The sequence below is a fragment of the Arachis duranensis genome, chromosome 7 (assembly GCF_000817695.3).
Source record: "Arachis duranensis cultivar V14167 chromosome 7, aradu.V14167.gnm2.J7QH, whole genome shotgun sequence".
Taxonomy (NCBI): Eukaryota; Viridiplantae; Streptophyta; class Magnoliopsida; order Fabales; family Fabaceae; genus Arachis; species Arachis duranensis.
The window spans coordinates 78,123,866-78,145,582 of NC_029778.3; the positions used below are offsets into that span (position 1 = coordinate 78,123,866).

Consider the following 21,717-nt stretch of genomic DNA (forward strand, 5'->3'; position numbering starts at 1 on the left):
ATGCTATAACATCCTATTATCCTAAGTCTTACCTCATGCCGTAAAAAAACGATAACAAAATGCGACAACAATGTTAAGATTCTTACAATATTATAGACGCTGCGGTGCAAGGAGACGCTAGTGACCATAAGTTTTGTTTTCATGTGATTAAATGTGTGCTCTGTGTGATTAAATTTGTGCTTTTGCATTATATTGTCTCGGTTTTTATTTCAGATGAATTTTGAGAACACTAGCACTAGAAATCAACACATTTTGTGATTTGTAACTATTAATTAGTCATTATTAATATTTTTAATAGTATAATATTATATTTAATGGTATAGAATTATACATTCTTTTATTGATGATTAAATATTAACTAGATTTTAATGAAAATGTTGGTCCTAATATTTTCTTTTTTGACAATTAGTTTGTTTTAATTTTTGGGATAAGATATATTTTATTTTTTAAATTTGTTAAAAAATTTATATTTTCATCAAATATATTTTTAACGGTTAATTTTTTAAAAAAGTTAGAACTAATTTTACAATAATTTTATAAAAATAACCAACAATACAAATAAATTAGAGAAAGTTGTTATACATTATTATTCAATTAATCCTAAATTGATGAGAGGAATTATAATATATGTAAATGGTGGGATTTTCCTGAATGAAGGGTAACTCATCATGAAGGAATGAACCAACAAAATTAAAAAGAAATGGTAAAGCTGTTGAAAACTTGGTGAGAAGTGAGAAGACAAGAAAACAAATACATTTTGGATGTTTAATTGATGGATTGATTTGGGGTGATAGAGTACATATTCACTTGGTGGACCTAACCTTCGTAGGTCACACTCATCAGCTGGCCAGTAGCCACAAAAAGTCAGCATATATAATCAATTGGGATCTCATATATTCACCACCACCACCTTTACTTTTTGTCTTGTTTTAACACTCTGACACGGGGTCCAAGCTACCTTGTAGCATTTTTAAGTGCACTGACTTGCAAATCGAGGTGTATCCATCATTTGCAGACATTCATATCCATGAATCTTATTCTAAGTACCCTCCACTCATGAATCTTCAGATCAGATCAGATCCTCGTGCTCATTTTGGGTAAATCATTGTTCACTACTAAGCTAGTACCCTTTATTTGATTCATCATCCCAGGACATCAGTAAATTAAAGTTTAAAAAACATTTCAAGTGTATCGGAAGTACTGGTGCTCCATTATTTTAACCGTTAATATAAATTATAAAAATATATATAATATATGTTAATTGAAATCAACGGTTAAAATAATTGGTGCATCGGTAAATATTTTCTAAAGTTTTTAATCTGAATTATAAAAATTATATATAATATATGTTAATTGAAATCAACGGTTAAAACAATTGGTGTATCGATAAATGTTTCCTAAAGTTTAAGTGTGTATCTCTCCAATTTGATAATTATTCACATCACGTTGGATCAGATGAGATATGTTAGTTAAATTCACAAGTAATTAAGATTATGCACGCAATTTCGCTGCTTGGCAAGGTGATGTGCTATCTCCAATAAACAAATTAAAAAAATTCAGACTATTAGATATTACGATATTTAAATATAATTTCATTTTTTTTGAGTTATTGAAGATGGCTGCCAAATGTGTGTGAATGAAACAAACGCGGGTTCGGTGGTCCTGGAAGCCATAAGCTCAATTTGAATGCTAACCATACATTAACATCTTATCTTTTATATATTTATATATTTTAAGTCCCATGGACATTTCTCTTGCTCCGTAATCCTCTTCTAAGTACAAGATATATTATTCAAATAATTATAATTAAAAAATATAATACAATATAGATGTTTTATAAATAAATATTTAATTTAAAAAAAGTCTACCACCAATAATTTTATTAAATTTTGATTGACATGTAACTTACAAAAGAAAATTGAGTAATCTCGTACCATTCGGATCTAACGCTCTAATACCATATTATGATACCACTCATTCCAAAAGTTTCAGAATTGTTATTACTTCATAAACCTCTATTGTACATATTGTATAAATATTCTATTGGCTTCTCATACTTTTCCAAAATATTATTAATGACTATTAATGACTACAAATCACAAAAATTACTGGATCTAGTACTTCTAATTAATTTAAAGGAAGAAGCAAATGAAAGCGTTACAAGATTCCACAATATATTGACTAGGTAGAGATAGAGTAGTAATATACGTAGCTTTAATGGTAGGACTTTTTCTTCCATAAAAGCTTTAACCACTTCTCTCTAGTTTCTTCAACAGAGACTGCCCTTTCTTCTCCCAATTAATAGAGCGAGCAAAAGTCACAGTTTCTTAGAAAGAAATTAACCATGGCTGGTCTTGGTCTACAAAGATCTGCAGTGTCCTTCAGAAGACAAGGCTCATCTGGTTTTGTTTGGGACGACAAGTTCTTGTCTGAAGAAATCAACAAAGCTGAAGCTGCTGCTGCTGCTGCTGCCGCTGGTGGCGGTGCCAATAACAACCAGCAAGATAATAAAGACCTTCTTCATCAGGATGCTTCTTCAGCTGCTGCACCGCCACTACCACAAATCAACACCGTCCAGAGAAGCCGTTCTAACGGCGGAGGAGCTCGCGGATACCGCACCGGAAAAGTATCGCCGGCAATCGAGCCACCGTCTCCTAAGCTCTCCGCGTGTGGCTTCTGTGCTGCTTTTGGAAAAGCAGACAAGTCTCATCGGAGAAGCCAAGTACCCGCCAAAACCAAGCATCATCGATCGAGGTAGTTTCTTTGTTTTCATCGATGTTGCTGTTGTTGTTGTTGTTGTGCTAGGTGCCTTTTCCGGTGGCCGAAGAGAGCATATTCCGGTGAACGCAAATTAAGGGGTTTATTAGTGAATTCTCTTTAATTTGGATGTGTTTAGGTTTGTAGGGTAGAGTAATGATGAGTTTTGCGTTGCTCTTTTGCCTTTACAGTTTTCAATAAGTTTTATTTTTCTATTCAAAATATTAATAGTACTTTGATTTCATTATGCTTCTTGCAGACATGCTTTATTTTTAATTATTTTGGTCGGCTTATTATTGGATAGATAAGTTTATATATGTATGAATGTATCTATGTGTATACACTTGTTGGGTTCTTCAGGAATAATATCATTTGGATGTTTGTATAATGAAAATCTATATATAGACATGATTACTATATATTGGGTTTTGAATGTTTATGAGAAATTATATTTAGTTATTTACACCAATTTTTTTCTATTATAATTATCATTTATCGGCAATAAGCAAACATACACAATGGTGGGGGTACATAACCCACGCTTCTATGTTGGCCTTTTAGTTTCAATCACATGATGATCCCAAACCCTCACCTATGGCTATTTCCCTTGTGGAAACGCAACTACACCAAAAGAGAGAAAATGTAATCCTTTTTAAGTAACAATGTAATCTTTTTATGCTATTAGATTTTTGGAGACCTGAATTACAACGATCTTCAACCCAAATAGGCCCAATAAATGCAACCCAAATTTATTTGGTCTTTCTCTCTTATTCAGAGATTCATAACCACTCATCAAAAACGAAAAAAGTGAGGGATTTGTAGGCAATATTTCATGCATCTTATACAAGGCAGGAGAGAGAAAAACACAAATAAAACAAGAAGGAAATTTCAAGAGAACCAAAAAAAGAGTAGCAGGACTTGTATCAGTTGTATCATGTATGGACTAAAATAATAAGTGAAGATTGTGAGAGTACATAGTAAGGAACTTTCGTCTTTCACGAGTATTGGGCACAAGCCAAATAATAGTACTTAGAAAGACAGCAAATTTCGATGAGTTGATGACTGCTGCAGCTGCTGAAGATGGTGAAAATGGAGATATTGATGAGCAGGGTGCATGAAGATCTACGCCCATGTGGGATGATGATGTGTATTTCCTAGTGATTTGCATTTTTTTTGTTATTGCAAGATAGAGAATATGGATAGGATTCATCAGTAGACAAGCCCTTCAGTGCTGAACTATGAAGGCACTTACTAGTTTTTGTTCTTCCTGGGCTCGGTTTGTCGTTTATGTAGAGAGATTCATTTCATAACTATATATCTTGATCAAGTTTTGGTCTTACTGTTAGTGTTGCAAGTGTGAGGAGTGTTGAAGTTAGTCTCACATCTAAAAAAGCATGGAAGAGTGAGGAGTTTATAAAATGAGAGACTCATTTACTTAACACCTTAAGATTTTGAGTTGGACGTGGTGTCTTCTCATCTTATGTTCTCTCAATTAGTGTCTTAATTAAAACTACTATCATTATTTTTAATATTAATGCAATATAGTTTAGAGATTCTTGAATAAATTACTGAAATATCGAGTACCCTAAACTAGTTGAATTCAATGTGATAAACTTGATAGTGCACATGACATCACAGCAGGTTTCAGTGTTGCCAAATTACCATTTCTACGAAAAATCAGAAATTTCAAATTTATTTTCTAAAGTATTTGAGATATTCACCATCCATGAGTGACCAACTGACCATTAACCAAGTAGCTGCCAATCTAAGATGAGAAAGAGCCAAGTGCAATTTGTAGGAAACGTTCAAATTTAACTAGTGAACTGCCAAATGTACCTGAAGCTTTAACTCACAGAACATGCCTTATGATCAATCATAAAGTGCCAGTATATATTGCAGACTCTGCTTTTACAGGTAGCCACATCCCATGCTTCAATTCATAGCACGGAGTGAACTAAACACCCTCTTCATAAAAATAATTATAGAATGAAAAACCTGCACTGTTTCTTTCATGGATGCTGTCCTCAAGCATGGCAGAATCCAGATAAAAAATATGGAAGGGTCATCTTTTTTGAAATTCTAACTCCCCGTATATTACATTTATATATTACATTTCCTCGTTCCCTATCTTACTATAACCTTTAGATCATGTTCTGCAGGATGCTCAGAAGCCCTGGAGTCATCAATCAAGGTCTGCAAAATAACCGAAGCCTCTGAATGCATACCTTGACCCAAGTATTTGTCTAATATCAGGGAATACGTAACAGCAGTTTGTAGGTCAATCTTACTTATGTCGCAAGTTATAGTATTTCTCCACTCTTTTGATTTACCTTTCTGGCATAACCCATGTAGCAGAGCGCTGAAACATACAGGATCCATAGGAAACCCCTTACTCTGCATCTTTGTTTGCAACAACTGAGCAGTGTCAAACATTCCATGCTTACAAAGACAAATAATAATGGAATCATAAGCAGCAATCACAGGGCTCCATCCATCCGATATCATCACTGCAAAGAAATCCAATAGCAAGGTTCTGCAATCTTTGTCAGACACATTTTTCTCAACAAGAACCAGTGCGTTTGTATTATTTGTCAAACCATTTATCAGATAATGGAACGTAGTGTCATTTGGGAGACAACTATTTGTCAGCATAAGTTCAAAAAATGTTGCTGCCTTTTCAAGTTTAGTGGTCTTGCAGAATCCCCATATAAGTATAGTGTATGTGACAACATTAGGCTGCAAATTGAAAGATTGCATCCCTGCGAAAACTTTTTCAGCTCTGCCCAAATCTGCTATATTGCAGAATCCATTGATCAAGGACGTGTAGGTGACCACATTTGGCTTGAGCTTCTGTTTCACCATCTGCCCAAACATCTTGAGTGCACTTTGCAAGTCATGCTGCTTCACATACCCATCTATAAATGTGGAATAAGTGTATTCATCTGGAGAATGACGTGCATTTTTAATCCTATTCAAGCATGACAGAGCATCTGCCATCTTTCCGAATTTACAAAAACCTTTAATCATGGCATTGTACCCAACAATACCGGGGTCTATACCCTTTGCAATTATGACTTCAAAAAGCTTTCTTGCCTCATCAAGTTCACCATTCCTAATTAATCCATCTACCAAGGTGGCATAAACATATGCATCTGGTTGAACATTTCGGTCAAGCATTTCTGAAAGTAGCAATTTGGCAGCAGGAAAATTCCCTTTCTTGCATAGGCTACTCATCAGGACATTGTAAATTTGGGCATCAGCAATTACTCCCCTTTCCATCATTTTAACCCCTACCATAAGTGCAACATCAATTTCCCCGGCAGCAATGGCTCCATGGATAAAAGCTCCATACGAAACCACGTCTGGTTTTTCTCCTGTTTCGGCAATCTTAAAAAGCATATTTGATGCCTTAACATAATCCCCTTTTCTGCAATAAGCATGCATAAGAGGCGTATAACTAAACTTGTTAGGCATTAATCCCCTTTCTATTGCCCTCTCTAAAAGTTCATCAGCTTCTTTGATCCTTCGAACTCTACACGAAAAGTTAAGCATAATATTGTACGTAGTAATATCCGGCTTACAGTCCATCTCAGCCATCCTTCTCATTGTCTCAGCTACTTTTGCCACCAGACCGTGCTTGTATTGAGCATCAATAATATTATTATACACTTGAATATTCACACTCAATCCCCTCTCAACCATTTCTTTCATAAGTTGATCAATTGTCACGAAATCCCCTTCCTTGCATAAACTGTTAATCATAGCACCATAAGTTTCTAACGTTGGCAAAAATCCCTTCAATTTCAGTTCCTTGAAAACTCTAGTTGCACCTTGGAGATCACCCTTCTTGCAATACCCATCAATAATCATATTGTAGAACACAACATGGGGCACACAACCCTTCCCCCATCTATCTACAATCAACCTTCTACCTTCCTCAACCTTCCCAAAGCCGCATAGACCCTTAACCACTATCCCGGTGCTATAGTTATCCACAACCTTACCAGTGCCACCATCTGTCACAAGCATTTCATCATACAGCTTCCTTGCAACCTCAACGTTCCCCCTTTTGATCAAACAATTCAGCAACGAATTAGAAGCGACAACACTGGGAAAACAACCATGCATTTCCCGCACTGTATAGAATAACCGTAGGGCAGCATCAACCATCCCAGAATCTCCGTAGGCTCGAATCAGAGAGTTCAAAGCTTCATGGGTAGGCTTCAAGTTCCCAACTTTCATGCTGTCCAGAACCAGCTCGATCTCGGAGAACACTCTGAATCTTGCCAGGAGCTTAAGAAGAGAGGAATAAGCAAAGCCATCGAGGGAACAAGAAAAGGGTCTCGAGTTAGCCCAGTCGAAGAACTTCAAACCCAGTTCGGGGTCGTGTATTCGGTCTAGAATGAAATTGGCAACGTCTGAAACTAGAACCTCGGATTCTGCAAAGCGAGACGCAAGGGAGTCCTGCCATTGGGCGTGGGTTGCCAGTATTCGAACGGCGTCAATAATGAGGTTGTGGATGCAGGGACTGAAGCGGGTCGGCGTATAGGTGGTGGCTTTGGGGCGGTTACGGGGTTTGATTCGAGCGAGGATGGCCTTTGACATTGGATTTTGAGTGTTATGGTGCCAATCATTTGTGAAAGACAAGCTCCCTTCTTGGAGCTGGTTGATTTATTGTTCAACCAGATTCTGTTACAGCCAACACATGAGCTAATTATTTTGGATTCATTTCGACGTTACTGTGTGATTCATCTATAAGCATAGTTGCAAGAACCGAATCAGTGATCAAATCGGGTCAAAGTACTGATTCACTGATTTATTAGTTCAACCGATAAATTACTGTTTGAATCGATAAAACCGATTTCACGTAAATAAAAAATATAAAACAAATTGTTCAATGTTGGGGAGCATAACCTATTTTCAACTGTTCAATTCAAACTTCAAAGGGTTCCTGTTAGGCAAGACAAAAACAACCATATATGCATTCACTAAAACCTGTTTTGGACATAAAACCAGTTTTGCCAACATGTTTTCAAGCTTAAATTTGCCGAATGATTTAAATTATGAGCAAGATTGGTGCCTAACTAAGACAAACAACCATGAGAAATTGATAAATGGATAACAAGCACTAACTACAAGTAAAGTGGTTGTATTCAACTTGAAAATAACCATTCAATTCAACATACATTTAAAAGCAACATCATAGCAGTTCAACAGAAAAGAACTATCACTACACTAAACAGATGCTCAATAAAAAAATTCAACAAATTCAGTAAATTCATAATCAAGAATCAACAAATTCAACCAGTTATAATTAATCATTTAACATAAACAGAACAGAATAACTACAAAAACAGAGACAATGGCATAATGCAGATCTTAGAGAAGTGAGGAATGAGGAGACCACCAACCTGTCCGAGAGAGGAGGCAGTGGACGGAGAGGAGGCGACGACGGCGCCGACAACGCGGAGCAAGGTGCCGGGAAGCAAAGAACTGCGACGGAGAAGACGACCTGCGAGCAGGGGATGTCGTCGAAGCCGCATCAAGACGACGAGACGGCCGGCGGGATTGGAGCCTGAAAAAATCCCAAAACGACGTCATTTTGGGCAACGAAAACGAAAAAGAGCTTCGAACCGGCCGGGTTACACAAAACCGCCGGTTTGCGGATTTATTTGGTTTTTCTCTCATCTTCAGAGATCCTAAGCCACTCATCAAAAAAGAAAAAGGGATTTGTAGGCAATATTTCATGCATCTTATACAAGGCAGCAGAGAGAGAAGCACAAGTAAAACAAGAAGGAAATTTCAAGAGAACCAAAAAAAAGAGTACCAGGACTTGTATTAGTTGTATCATGTATGGACTAAAAATAATAAGTGAAGATTGTGAGAGTACATAGTAAGGAACTTTCGTCTTTCACGATTATTGGGCACAAGCCAAAATATAAGACCTATATTTCGATTTGTCTTCTAAAGGAACTATGTCCAACTATATTAGTATTAATTAGTGAACATAATCATTGCCCAAGTGAATAAGTGATACTTAACTTTATGTAGTGTCATCTTAAAAGCAGGTTTGGGCCTCACCTAAACTCTTGTGTAACAATTAACAAAATGTCGGTAGTCTTAGATTCTGATTTCTGAGTGAATGATTGGAAACCAAGAATGGCCTGAATCTGACAGAGAATGAAGAACCTGGGATATTGTTCATCCTCAAAAACAACAATCGTTATCTTCATTCATGTGGTAACAATACTTGTCACTCAATATCTCACCCAACGAACAGAAGCCTTTGACCCTCTTATCCAGCTGCCACGTTCCACCTTTACCAGAACCAGAACCCGAACTCGACCCAGATCTCGACGGGTCATTTCTGTCATTGATTTTGCTGCTAAAGGGGATGGCCTTCATAATGACACCCAGGTAATCACAAAGTTGTTTTCTTTCAACCCTATTCCATATTTGGTAACCATCTCTTTACCTTGTTTTCAGTCATTCCTCGAAGCTTGGAAAACTGCTTGTTCTTTCCCTGGGTTTGCGAATGTTGATGTTCCATACGGGAAAACTTTTCTTATCTATCCAGTTGACATTGCTGGGCATTGTAAATCAAAGATCACATTAAGGGTATGCACAAATAAAGAATCAAATCTCTCGTATGCACATGTAAATCTTAGCATCTGCATTGACTACACACACACACTTATGTAAAACGTTTTATCTACTTGATGTTCTTAAAGATTTTAGGTACAATAGTAGCTCCAAAAGACCCTGCAGTATGGAATGGCTTAAATCAGCGCAAGTGGCTTTACTTCCATGGGGTGAATCACCTTACTGTAGAAGGTGGTGGAAGCATCAATGGAATGGGACATGAATGGTGGGCCAGATCATGCAAGACCAACTCCACAATTGTATTGCCTAGCTCCTTACAACCTTAAATTCATGTTTACTTCAAGTCTAATCATCTGGGTAACTGAAAGTGTCTTCAAAATGTGTCCTTTTTGCAGCCATGCCATCCTGCTCCAACGGTTAGTGACAGTTATTTAACATGGAGGTAGTAACATATTTATTTGGGGCCTGGTATGAAATGAAACCACATTTACACTGCAGGCCCTCACTTTTCATAAATGCAAGAACCTGAAAGTGAAGAACCTTACCCTGTTAAATAGCCAGCAAATGCACTTGGCATTCACTAGTTGCATGCGGGTTGTTGCATCCCATCTTAGAGTGTTAGCACCTCCTTCAAGCCCTAATACCGATGGAGTCCACATTAGCGTATGCAAGGGTGTTGAGGTCAGAAATACTGTAATTAGAACAGGTGTGTGGGCCTAAAAGAAAAAGCTATTATGATTTCTTTCTAGGGTAATATTAACATGTAACTTTTGATTGTAATCGTGCAATTATTAGATAGTGGTTCATGTTTTAGATTAACATACACATACCAATTATTGGAATTTGGGATATGCGGAATGTCATGCATGTTACTTTGAGGAAAAATGGTACAAAGTACAAAGTATGCACTCTAGTAATTTGTCAAAAGAAAATAATTTGCTGCATAATGTTTGGTTTCAGGAGATGACTGCATCTCAATAGTCCGAAATTCTTCACGGGTGTGGATCAGAAACATTACATGTGGTCCAGGCCATGGCATCAGGTGAAAGTAGTTTTCATTTCCAGTTCACAAACACATTAAGAATAAGAAGAGAACAAATGTTAATTGACACTGGATTTTATTTTCAGTATTGGAAGCTTGGGAAAATCAAATGTATGGGAGAAGGCACAAGATATATACGTTAATGGAGCTTACCTTTCCAACACTGACAATGGGGTGAGAATCAAAACATGGCAGGTCACTTTCTTCATCTCACATTTTTCACCAAGTTATATATAACTTCCCCCATTTCATACTCACAAATCTCTTGCCTGCAATTTTTATTAGGGTGGGGCAGGTTTTGCATCGAAGATCACGTTTCAGAATATTCTTATGGAAAATGTGTCAAACCCAATAATAATAGACCAATACTACTGTGATTCCCCAAAACCATGTAAGAATCAGGTATGTAATTCTTGAAGGTTCTAACTCTCATTCATTTGCCGCCATTGTGGATTGTTTTCTGGTAAAAACCTTATGTGGTTTTGAAATATGGTATGATTTGGGGAGCAGAGTAACTGCATAATCATCTTATCATAATCACTGGAACTGATAGCTTAATTCTTGTACTGACTGCAGACCTCAGCCGTCAAAGTAGAGAGCATATCCTTCATTAATGTTCAGGGAACTTCAGCCACCAAAGAAGCAATTAAGTTTGCTTGCAGTGATACATCTCCATGTGAAGGATTATATCTGGAAAATATTTCTATTGTATCAGCATCATGCTCCTTCATAGGAAACACATCTTCTTACTGCTGGCAAGCTTATGGCTCTACTCAGGGTTTTGTGTACCCTCCTTCCTGTTTGTTAAGCAATGACAATTTCATTAAACAGAGAGTGTCATTAGGATCAAAACCTGCTCCTGAATCAATCTGAACTTTATTTGAGTACACGATTTCGCAGACAATGATGAATATTATAGAGAATCCACAGAAGTTACATTTCCATCGATGACTATTCTCCTTAGTGTCTGTTCTTTTCTTTTTGGTAAATTCCAAGAATCTGTTCGTTATGTCCATGAATTCCCTAGAAATCGTGACTATTAGATCACAGATTTGGACTCAACCTTATATGCAATAACCTTCCCTTCTTTTTTTCCATTAACTAACAATAAACAATTTTAAAAAAATTATACCAATTTCATGCATTGGAGTGCTAAACAGTACTTCATCCTCGTAGGATCACAAGGAGAACACCAAGAAAAAAAATCAAAAAACTTCCATAGTGTGATAGTACATAATCCAAGTACATTGTAAGAATACAACTTATAGAGAAGATAGACACCATCAGAGTTTTCCCAAAACTTTTCTAATGTAAGCTATAACAAACTTATATCTAGTGAATCAAATAAAAACAATGAACATATTGCAAGAGAAATTACTGCAACATGTAAACAAAACTTATTCTGAAACTGATACAATATTTCTAAGCCAATGAATCTTAGAATAAAATCCAACCTGTGTTGACAGCCTGATCATCAGAGGCAGCAGCTCCATTCAACTTGAGCCCCCTGCGAGGTTAGCGGGAACCAAGTTTTGGGCAGGCACAGGCAAGAGGCAAGTCCAGGTTTTCGGCAGTTCTGAAAGTTTTAGGTAGCATCTTATCAACATAGAGAGTTCCATCCAGATGATCGCACTCGTGCTGTAAAATCCGAGCCTGCCAACCTGTAGCATTTATTTTGATAGGCTCACCATGACGATCATAACCCGATACCTCAACATCGAGGTAACGCTCCACAACACCTAGAAATCCATTAACACTGCAAAAATAAAGATGAAAACTATGTTAATAGTCCAATGCTAAAAATGGATAACAAGAAGTTATTGGGAGACACCTCAAGCAGCCTTCAAAGAAAAGGGCTGTCCTGTTGGTCTTGTTCTTTAGCTTAGGATTCAAGATAACCTGTCACGGACAAATAATAATAATAAGAGTAAAGTGACAATTAGGTCCTAAAGATTTCGACTTCGGACTAATTAGTCTCTAAAGAAAAAAAATACAATTTTGGCCCTCCAGGATAGCAAATGGTGGACACATAATGTCCTTCTATCAATTCATCAACTAAAATTTCATGGTGATGCTTATATATACTGTTAATTACTTTGATGTGCCTATCTATAAAAGATAATCACGTGAATAACAACTTTTGGAGTAAAACTTCACTTGTTTTCATAGGATTTGTGATAAATAGAGAGCAGTTGATAAAGAATATATAAAAACTCAAAAGATAATAAATGCTTCTCTGTCCAAAACTAAATCATTTTCATGCTCATGTTACAGTAACAAGCATGCACTACTATAAATAACAAAATACATAGACAATTTTATTTTGTTTTGTACTATTTTAAAGGATCTAATTTTTTTTTTCAAAAACTAATTAATCCAATGTCAACAACTTTGAGAATCTAATGATCACTTTAATAATAATAATAATAATAATAATAATGCATGATTGAAGTAAGAGAGCTTAATGAAAAAAATGTGAATTTGCTCACACCAAGAGATCAAAAGGTCTTCTATCTTGAGCTTCAGCCTCTTCCTTAGTGTCAAGACCAATATATTCCTCTTTATCTTCCAAAACAATTATCTTCACAGAATCAACGAAAATTAAAACGAAATTACTAAGTCTGGCATTGAGATTGTTCATAGAAAATGGAAGAAAGAGAAAGTTAGGGGTACCCTAAAGGGGATTCCAATCTGAGGAGCAGCCAGGCCAACACCAGGGGCTTTCCTCATGACCTTGATCATGTCATCGATAATACTCTGCACTCTTTCTGACTTTATCTCCTTCACATTCACTTCCATTGCACGCTCGTGCAGTACCGGTTCTCCAGCTTTCACAATAGAGGGCAGTTTCGACTTCTTGTTCCCTTCGAGCCCGCGAAACCACCCTGACCCTGCTTTGGAGCTCAAACATCTCGCCAACGACGTCGTATCTGAGCTCCTTAGTAGTGATATGGGAGCTGTATGCGAACGGAGCAACCACAACCGCTGCACCACCGCCCCCATCACCTTGTAGGGACCGTACTATGGTGGCGTTCTTTTTTTTATCTGTAATTTTGGGCTGAAAACCCACTTACTTAACAAAAACTGGTGTTAGGTTAAGGGACTTCTTTTTGGGCTCCAGAACGTGTACCTTTTAAATGGGCGGGCCCTGCAGGATATGCAAGCCCCAAGGAACTATGGAACAATGGAAGGCAGCATATGATTTTTCCTTTTTTTTTCTCAATTAAATATAAAAAATTAGCTCTTTATAAAATAATAAATAGATGAGTAAATAGTTAAATTACCCTTTGAAATATCATATGTTCTCTAAATTGGTCTCAAGTCTCAACTCTCAACAAATTTTTTTAATCAAATTATTTTTTTAAAAATTTTAAGTTAAAATATATTTTTTAATACTTTTATTTTTATTATTAAAATTTTGTCAAATATATTAAAAAATAAAAAATAATTTTTTAATAAATTGATGACATCCAAACAAACTCTTAAAATTTTGAAGGATGAATTTGGTTAAAAAAATAAATTTTGGTGACCAATTCAAAAAAATAAACAATCTTTCAAAAATGAATGTGACAATTTATTCATAAATCGATATAGTTCTGCACTTTTTTTTTAACAACTAATATATCATGATACGAACAAAACAACTAAATTTAGCTGATTCCTTTAATTATGAGCTGCCAGAATTATGGTTTTTGGGCTGGAGATGATGATATGGTATGATGGCTTTGTCTACATTTGAGTTGAGTGAAGTTTGCTTCCGGAAAAGGAAAAATATATGCTTGTTTTGAGATTGAAATCCTGAAGAAGCATGTCCTTGTTAACTCAGGAGGGATTCCATAACATAACGAAATGAATATGTGGATATGGATAAGGAATCGGATCTCTATCTTGCGTTTCTTTGGATAGAATCCAAGTCACTTTCACGAGACTGAGCCCATTCCCAAGAGCCATTCAATTATATACCATGGATTCTGAAGCCGTAATTTTTATTTTTATATGTATCCCATTTATGAGTAATATAGAAATTACGAAGCCCATGTGGATGTACGATTATGAGGTGCCATGCCTCTGAATTAAAGCCACGCATGGGCATCATTACATTATTATAATATGCTTAATAATTGGTAAGCTTGGTGCATGCAATGAACCTATCTAGAGAGTCCAATAATTTATGGTTTAGGCAGGCGGGTAAGGTGGGTGTGCCAGGTAATGAGCTTTCCCAATTAGCACTAAGAGTTGAATTAACGTAGCATTATTATTGTTACTTGTCTCGCCAACCATGGCGCTTCCGAATTAACAGGCACTAATCCATGTCTTAAGCCGTAAGATCAAATTAAATGGTCTGCTTCACATTTGGCACAACCGTGTGGGACTATATACTTCGAACTTCAATAAAGGCGGCACACCCTTACCGCTTTGACTTTTAATTTTCTCATTGGAAAATAAAAAGTCATGATAAGTGACTATATATATGTTATTTAATAAGGTTGAATTTAATGATATGTATTTAATAAAGCTTTCTTCACACAACAGATAAATTGGTTTTGGGTCACCAAGGATCGAATTTTTGACCTTTTAAATTTAGCACTTTAATATTATGTTATGATACCATTCATCCCAAAAATTTTGTATATTTTTAATTCTTCCTAAATTTTCATTGTACACATTGTACAAATATTCTATTAGTTTCTCATACTTTTCCATTGTTTTATTTACTAAGCTTAGCATAACCGACCGGGTAGATATTCTAAGCACTTTTTTGCTTGTTACCATCTTTTAACTTTCTCAATTTTATAAACTATAATATATAATGCTACATATAGCTTTACCTATATAAGGAAGGAAAATGTGGTGAAGCATCACATAAACACTACACAGAGGGCTTTGAGATTTTTCAATTAGAGAAGCAACAATGAGAAGGAATAACTATGTTGAACCTTCAACTTCAACTTCATCAAGGGACAAGCAGCAAGCTTTTTCAGATGAGAAAAGAAAGGAAGGGACAAAGACAGCATCATCGGAGAAGAAAGAGAGCGGGGAAAAGAAGCTAGAGAGGAAGAACACTGAAGATATAAATGCCAGCGCTGATGCCTTCATCAAGAACTTCAGGCAGCAGCTCCTTATTCAGAGGCTCCAATCCATTGAGAACTATGAACAAATGCTTGCAAGGGGACTTTGATTAATGCAATATAATTATATATCATCATTAATTACATATATAAGGTTGTGTATGCATGCATATGTATGGATGTATCATGAATATATATTTGTAAATTTGTTGTTTCTTTATTTGTTCTTTAATTAGTGCACAAGCAAGCATGGTTTATTCCCCTGCTGCCAAAATGGAGCATCATGATGATGATGAATGAATTGAAGCCTTGACTGATTTGTATCATTCATTTATTTGGCTTATCATTAATGAAGAGTAGTTTATATATATAAATATACCTTGTTTTTTCTGTGATACAAGGATTCAATCATCAAACAAAGTCCTTCATAATGGTTTTCTAAAGCATTAGACTTTTCATTATGGCACAGAGATACATAAATCTTGGTAGAATGGATAGTCATTTTGTTTCTAGAATGCAACATATAAATCTTAGTTAATTGCTTGTGTTAGGTTCTTTTCTTAGATAACATTTTGCCTCTTTTGATGTTCATTGGTAGAATAAAAGATCCATATTTAGAAGAAAAAAAAACTTTACGAGATTTATTTATGAAGGATACTTTAGATTTAAAATAAGATTTAACATGTTACCAATAAGTGTATTCAGGTATAGAACTTAGTTAAGACAATGGAGGGTTATGGTCTCCCAAATTTTTTATAAAAAAATTAGTAATATTTTTTTAAAAAATAGAAAATAGTTTAGTTGGCTCAAATACTTTATTGCTAGCAGCTTCTCTATTCGAATTTTGCAGCTCTCTATTCAATAAGTAATACTTTCTCTACCTTTGAGTTTAAATATAAAAAATTAGATATTTTTTATTTATTTAATTAAATATTCTTTTATATTTTACTATTAATTTAATTTAATTTTTTTATATGATAAAAAATATTAGAATATTCAATAAGTATTGATATTATTGTATTTGTATAAAGTGATAAAAAAATTTTAATAAATATTATAAATTGCTGAAAAATTTAGTTCTCATTCAATTATTGAAGATTTAAGTCATTAAAGACTTGAAGAGTACCATTATAAACTATTTTATATTTTTTATTTGTAGAATTATTTATTTATTATCTTATTAGTAACAAACTTAAAAAATAATTATATTTATAAATTTTATTTTAATATAAATATTATCATTAAATTTTTATATTAAATTTTTTGTCCCTCCAAATTTTGTTTTAAGTTCCCACTAAATGTATTGGCATAACAGTAAACCCATACTACAACAAATTATATATACATTATTTCATAATTTTATATAAAAAAATAACATTTACATACAATTTAAATAAAATAGATGGCTTAAAATCACTTTGAATTGGAATGTTTAAACACAAATCAATTATTATATAATCAATTCTATAAGAAAGTAATTTTACAAATATATGATTATACAGATGATTTCTTTATATCATTTAAAAAAAATGAAAACTAAGTTCTAAAAAAAAGGACGCCTTGTTTTTGTCAAAGAGAATCAGTTTTTTTATAAGTTTTTGGTCATGAAAGAAAAGTTTTTTTTTTGGGTTGTGGACTGTCAAGTTCGGATACATCATTTCTGTGTAAAGCCCACTAAATAACGAGGCCACCAAATGGAAGCAATTTTTGGGTTTTGTACCTCCCAGATTAAAAACAAAAAAACATTCAAATCAACCTATCAGCTTATTTTGTCAGCTAAAACTAATATCAAGATTCAAATTCTATCTCTTGTACATAGTAATTTAATGTCCAATGATTTCAAACTTTATTAATCTAAGTTATTTTTGTTTATCATATTGGCCGTTATATAGTATTGTATATTGAATACATAAACAATCAAATCATACGTATATACTCTGTTAATGCAAAATTTTTCGAATCAACCTGTAGTAAATTAAGTATCGTGCAATCCCTCTTAATTACTACATTCATGGGTATTACTTTAACTTTGAGGTGTGCAAGAAATGTTTGTTTATCGAAGATGTTAGATTCATTTTAAGTAAACAACTTAAATAAGCTTTTTTTGAGTTTAAAGGATAAGAATTTTTATTAAAAGTAACTTATAAATAAATTGTTTTATATTTAAATTTTTAATTATAGAAATACTTATTTTAAAGTTTGAGTGTTTGAATAAATAACTCAAAAAATATTATTTTTTTTCACAATAAAATAAATATTAAAATGATGATAACAAATATTTTTTAATATTAAATGTTAATTTTACATAACCTAATTCCTAGTATCCTTTAGGCAACTAATTTTTTATTTGTTCTCTTTATTAGTTCCATTTTGTAGGCAATTAATTCTTCTTATGTAATATCATTAGAAACTGGTTCTTCTACTTCATCTTCACCCATAATAATATTTTTGTATGTGGTGATAGAAATAAAATTTTAATTCACAATAATCTTGATGATAATGTCAAAGAAATTACTATGTAGTTACTGGTTGCTGTTTTATTATGTATGATATGGTAGATAAAAATAAAAAATAATTATAAAATGTGTGTCAATGTATATTTTGTTGTTATTTTTTTTTACTCCTATTAGAACTCCCTCCTCTTTTATTGGGGCCAAGAACTTGTTATAACTAATTATAAAAATAATAGCAAAATATATAAAAATAAAATCATACATGAAAAAAATAAAATTAAAATTGAGCTTTTATACCACATATAATGTTAAATACAAATTTAATAATAAAAATAGAATGATAAAATAATAAAAAAATATTTTTACACAGCAAAAATGAAAGTACATTTTTTTTATTTTGAAGTCAATTTTATTTTACAAAAATGATAGAATAACTTATAAAAAATTCATATATTTTTACTCTTTTAAAAAACTGTGAATTAACTTTTCGAACAATTAAAAGCTTTTTTTTTTAAAACCAAATAAGTCTATTCTAACTTTTCATAATTTAAAAATAAAAAAAAATAACTTCTACTACTTCCCAAACATGCTCTTGAAACTTCTATATATATAGCAGTCATCACTATCTATACATATCCATACATTTGAAACCAAAATTTTATATTATACGAGCTTCATCAGTTGATCGTAGTTGTAATAAATTCCCCATATATATAGCCCCAACAAACCAAGGAGGGGAGTATCATAAATTTGTTAACAAATTATTTGAGACAAAACTGCCATACATGTACGAGTCAGCTTGATTATTATACCTAATAGGAATGTAACATTGTATGATATGTATCCCTATTCTTTTGAATTAAGAATTTTTTATCAATCATCTGAGTGAGTTAGGCGCATTAATTAATGATTAGTTTGCCATGAAGGAAATTAGCTTCACCTAACCCTGCTTATGCTTTGTTACTAATAAGAATACTCCGATAAAAGTAATGATCTAAAATTAATTAAGCATGGAGGAGAAATAAAGTAATGTAAAGACATATAGAATAGTAATCACTGAGCAAGTTGGTGTGTGTTGGGAATGATGGTATTAGTAAGGTTGACAAGGGAGCAGGATGAAGAAGTGACGGCGGCAACGGCGGTCAAAGGGATGACCGGGAGGCTATCACAGTTGCAGATCTCGATCATGAAGGCATCAGGGTCATGGAAAAACAGCTGATCCACTTGGATGCCACCTTCTTCAACCTTTGCCCTCACGTAATCTATCTCCATCTCCTTCAGCTTCTTCTCTACTGCCCCCATGCTCTCGCACTGGAATGATATATGATTGTCCTTCGGATTAATTTCACTCTTCTTTACAACCTTCTCTGGATTCTCTGCTTGCAGCAAGTGAATTCCAATCCCATATCCAAATAGCCTGTCATCATGAATCCATTTCAATTTTATTACATGCAAATACAAAGAAGAACGTTAGAGAGCCATTAAAATTTATTGTATTTGATTAGTTAATTATCAATGTTTAAAGATATGAAATAAAATATGTTATTTAATTATTAAATTAAAAAAACTTAAATTAAAAAAATTGAATTAATAACTAAATAATAATAAAAAAATAAATTTTAATAACTTCCTTAGTTTCTCTTATGAAAATAATAATTTAAATAAATAAATAAATATGTACCATGCGCCATCAAATTTGAATGATCCTGGCCTCCTGATTGGGAAAAATCCAAGAAGGTTCTGGTAGAAATTCATAGATTTTTCCAGCGAACTGCATATCAAGGATATGTGGTTCACTGATTTTAATTGCAGAGGGTTTTCTACACTTTCTTTCATTATTTTTCTTCTTTCAACACACACATTTGTCTTAGTGGACTGGACCCTATATATAGAGGAGCACTACATGTGTGCCACGTGTCTCCATCCCATTGGTTGCATCCACTGTGGATTTTTCTTTTTCTTTTTCGATGACACCTCATTTCCACGTTGCGGATTCGTATCCCTCCAAAGACAATAACGTCACTAGTAGTTTTGCTTTTTCTTCTAGTTTTCCATTTAATGTACCTTTACATTAAAATTTAACGTCACTAACAGTTTCTTACACACTATATCATCTTGTCTTCGTCAAAAAATCTTTTAAAAATTATGCTTTATGTGTATTCAAATCTATACTATGATATTTTATGTGGCCCTCTTGAAATAATTTGTACTTCTTTTTGGAAAATTTGTAAAACTAAAATGATTTCAATAATTTCAATAAACTCTTAGGCTGTATCTAGATATTCAATTCGAACCAGAAACTCGAAGATATTCATATTCAATAATTAATTTCTTGCTCCGGATATGATGACCAACTGTCCAATTATTGAGTATCCACTAGATCGAATTCTTCGTTTTATTGTAACATGGATTTTAACATTTTCACATCACCACCAACTTGAATAATATACGAGTCATAAATGTGATATATATATCTTCAGTAGTGCGTGGTTGATGAAAAAAATATGCTATACTCTAAAAACTATATATATTCCATTATTCATGCAGTGCCACTTAAATTTTTTCTTCATTTTTTCAAATGTTTTTGTGGAAGTATTATTATCAAACAGTACCTGTCAATTGTCATGTAATTTCAAGTGGATCGGATCAACTGGCAAGTTAATAATAATAGCAAAGGAGTTGGGACAACGAATGATTTGTTGGATCTTATCTGCATCAATGTGAGAATTCAGATTCATTTTAATGCATTTTATTTACACCGCTAGATGTTGCAAATAAATCCACAAATTAAATTAAAATACATACAGAACCCCACTTGCTTTACGATTGTGTATTATTATAGGGATGCTATAAAAAATACTAATGTGATGGATGATGAGAAAGGACCATCATTACATATTTACATTACATTCACATTCGCTTGTAATCGTGTTATTTTGAAAATATATATTTTAAGATTGTAACAAACAAAAGGCATATAGCATATTGGCTAGCTTCTCTTTTGGACGAACATGAAGGGATCCGATATAGATTCTAAGAAAGCTATCTACCACTAATTAATGACGCTTAGTAGTAGCTAATCGGCTGCAGTGGTATCGAATTTTGAAAGTGACAGAAAATCAAATAAGGATTCTAATTTGGTGAAAACTTAAGTGTAGTCGACTTCACGTGAAATTGATAATTGAGAACCGTTTGATGATTTGATTGATTTGACTAAATTTTCATCTAACAGCTCTCAGCTATTAACTTCACGTGAAGTCGACTACACCTGAGTTTTCACTTTCTAATTTGCTTAATATGCCTTGTCGTGAAAGTGAAACTTGCACACCTTTAATTTAATTTCCTAGCTTTGTTAAATGCACATGCTTCATGCCTGATCCATCAGCAAAAAATAATTTAAGCAATAAAGTCCAGAAAAAAATTAATTAAGGTCCTATACGAACAATGAGCCAAATGCGTTTCGTTAGACAACACATGAAAAAACATATATATAGATGGAATTCTATGGGCAAACGGGTGGATTTATACAATAACACGACAAATTACTTTTTTCATTTTAAATTTTGCATGATGAGGTAAGCAGAAACACAAGTAGTAAGAGATGAGAGGTATAATATAACACGATGATAAACTTAATTAAACTAACAAATATAATGTTTTTTTTTTTTACTAAAGAGAGAAGACTCGAACCGTAACTTCTTAATTGAATATGAAGAGACTATGTCATTTTAGTTATGTTAGACATCATCATAATCATGTATATACATATCAACATATGGTTGACTCTAGAGTC

At 33.7% G+C, this 21,717-nt stretch overlaps 6 protein-coding genes across 8 annotated transcripts in view; 2 read left to right on the forward strand and 4 right to left on the reverse strand.

The window, feature by feature from the left end:
• The first annotated feature begins 2,187 nt into the window (after positions 1–2,187).
• LOC107459917 (MAPK kinase substrate protein At1g80180) lies at positions 2,188–3,895 on the forward strand. Its single transcript, XM_052252002.1, has 2 exons — positions 2,188–2,754; positions 3,443–3,895. Exons 1-2 carry the CDS (start codon positions 2,345–2,347, stop codon positions 3,456–3,458), a joined length of 426 nt encoding a protein of 141 aa, XP_052107962.1. The 5' UTR covers positions 2,188–2,344; the 3' UTR covers positions 3,459–3,895.
• LOC107459535 (pentatricopeptide repeat-containing protein At1g52620-like) overlaps positions 3,818–21,717 on the reverse strand; it is a 23,115-nt gene continuing 5,215 nt past the window's right edge. Inside the window, exon 2 of the mRNA XM_016077761.3 lies at positions 3,818–4,752. The gene's annotated coding sequence lies outside the window, so the exon portion shown is untranslated. The remainder of the gene's footprint in view (positions 4,753–21,717) is intronic.
• LOC107459954 (pentatricopeptide repeat-containing protein At1g52620-like) lies at positions 4,744–8,329 on the reverse strand. The gene is made up of 2 exons (XM_016078275.3): positions 8,169–8,329; positions 4,744–7,446 (listed from the first exon to the last, which is right to left on the reverse strand). The coding sequence occupies exon 2, from the start codon at positions 7,360–7,362 to the stop codon at positions 4,882–4,884; it is 2,481 nt and encodes an 826-aa protein (XP_015933761.1). The 5' UTR covers positions 7,363–7,446; positions 8,169–8,329; the 3' UTR covers positions 4,744–4,881.
• Positions 8,498–11,350, forward strand: LOC107459637 (probable polygalacturonase At1g80170). 2 transcript variants are annotated; one of them, XM_016077864.3, is made up of 9 exons: positions 8,508–9,174; positions 9,244–9,375; positions 9,489–9,659; positions 9,756–9,776; positions 9,859–10,066; positions 10,321–10,402; positions 10,489–10,597; positions 10,688–10,804; positions 10,979–11,350. In XM_016077864.3, exons 1-9 carry the CDS (start codon positions 8,938–8,940, stop codon positions 11,273–11,275), a joined length of 1,374 nt encoding a protein of 457 aa, XP_015933350.1. In that variant the 5' UTR covers positions 8,508–8,937; the 3' UTR covers positions 11,276–11,350. The 2 variants fall into 2 exon arrangements, with proteins under 2 accessions (XP_015933349.1, XP_015933350.1); XM_016077863.3 differs by having other exon boundaries at positions 8,498–9,375.
• LOC107459640 (peptide deformylase 1A, chloroplastic) lies at positions 11,292–13,456 on the reverse strand. Of its 2 annotated transcripts, XR_008001430.1 has the most exons (5): positions 13,076–13,456; positions 12,894–12,983; positions 12,234–12,301; positions 11,857–12,158; positions 11,292–11,425 (listed from the first exon to the last, which is right to left on the reverse strand). XR_008001430.1 is itself a non-coding variant. In XM_016077868.3 (4 exons), the coding sequence occupies exons 1-4, from the start codon at positions 13,403–13,405 to the stop codon at positions 11,918–11,920; spliced, it is 729 nt and encodes a 242-aa protein (XP_015933354.1). In that variant the 5' UTR covers positions 13,406–13,455; the 3' UTR covers positions 11,480–11,917. The 2 variants fall into 2 exon arrangements, 1 of the variants encoding a protein (XP_015933354.1); XM_016077868.3 differs by lacking the exon at positions 11,292–11,425 and having other exon boundaries at positions 11,480–12,158; positions 13,076–13,455.
• On the reverse strand, positions 18,906–19,775 carry LOC107459644 (glyoxylase I 4). The gene is made up of 2 exons (XM_016077871.3): positions 19,606–19,775; positions 18,906–19,341 (listed from the first exon to the last, which is right to left on the reverse strand). The coding sequence occupies exons 1-2, from the start codon at positions 19,758–19,760 to the stop codon at positions 18,978–18,980; spliced, it is 519 nt and encodes a 172-aa protein (XP_015933357.1). The 5' UTR covers positions 19,761–19,775; the 3' UTR covers positions 18,906–18,977.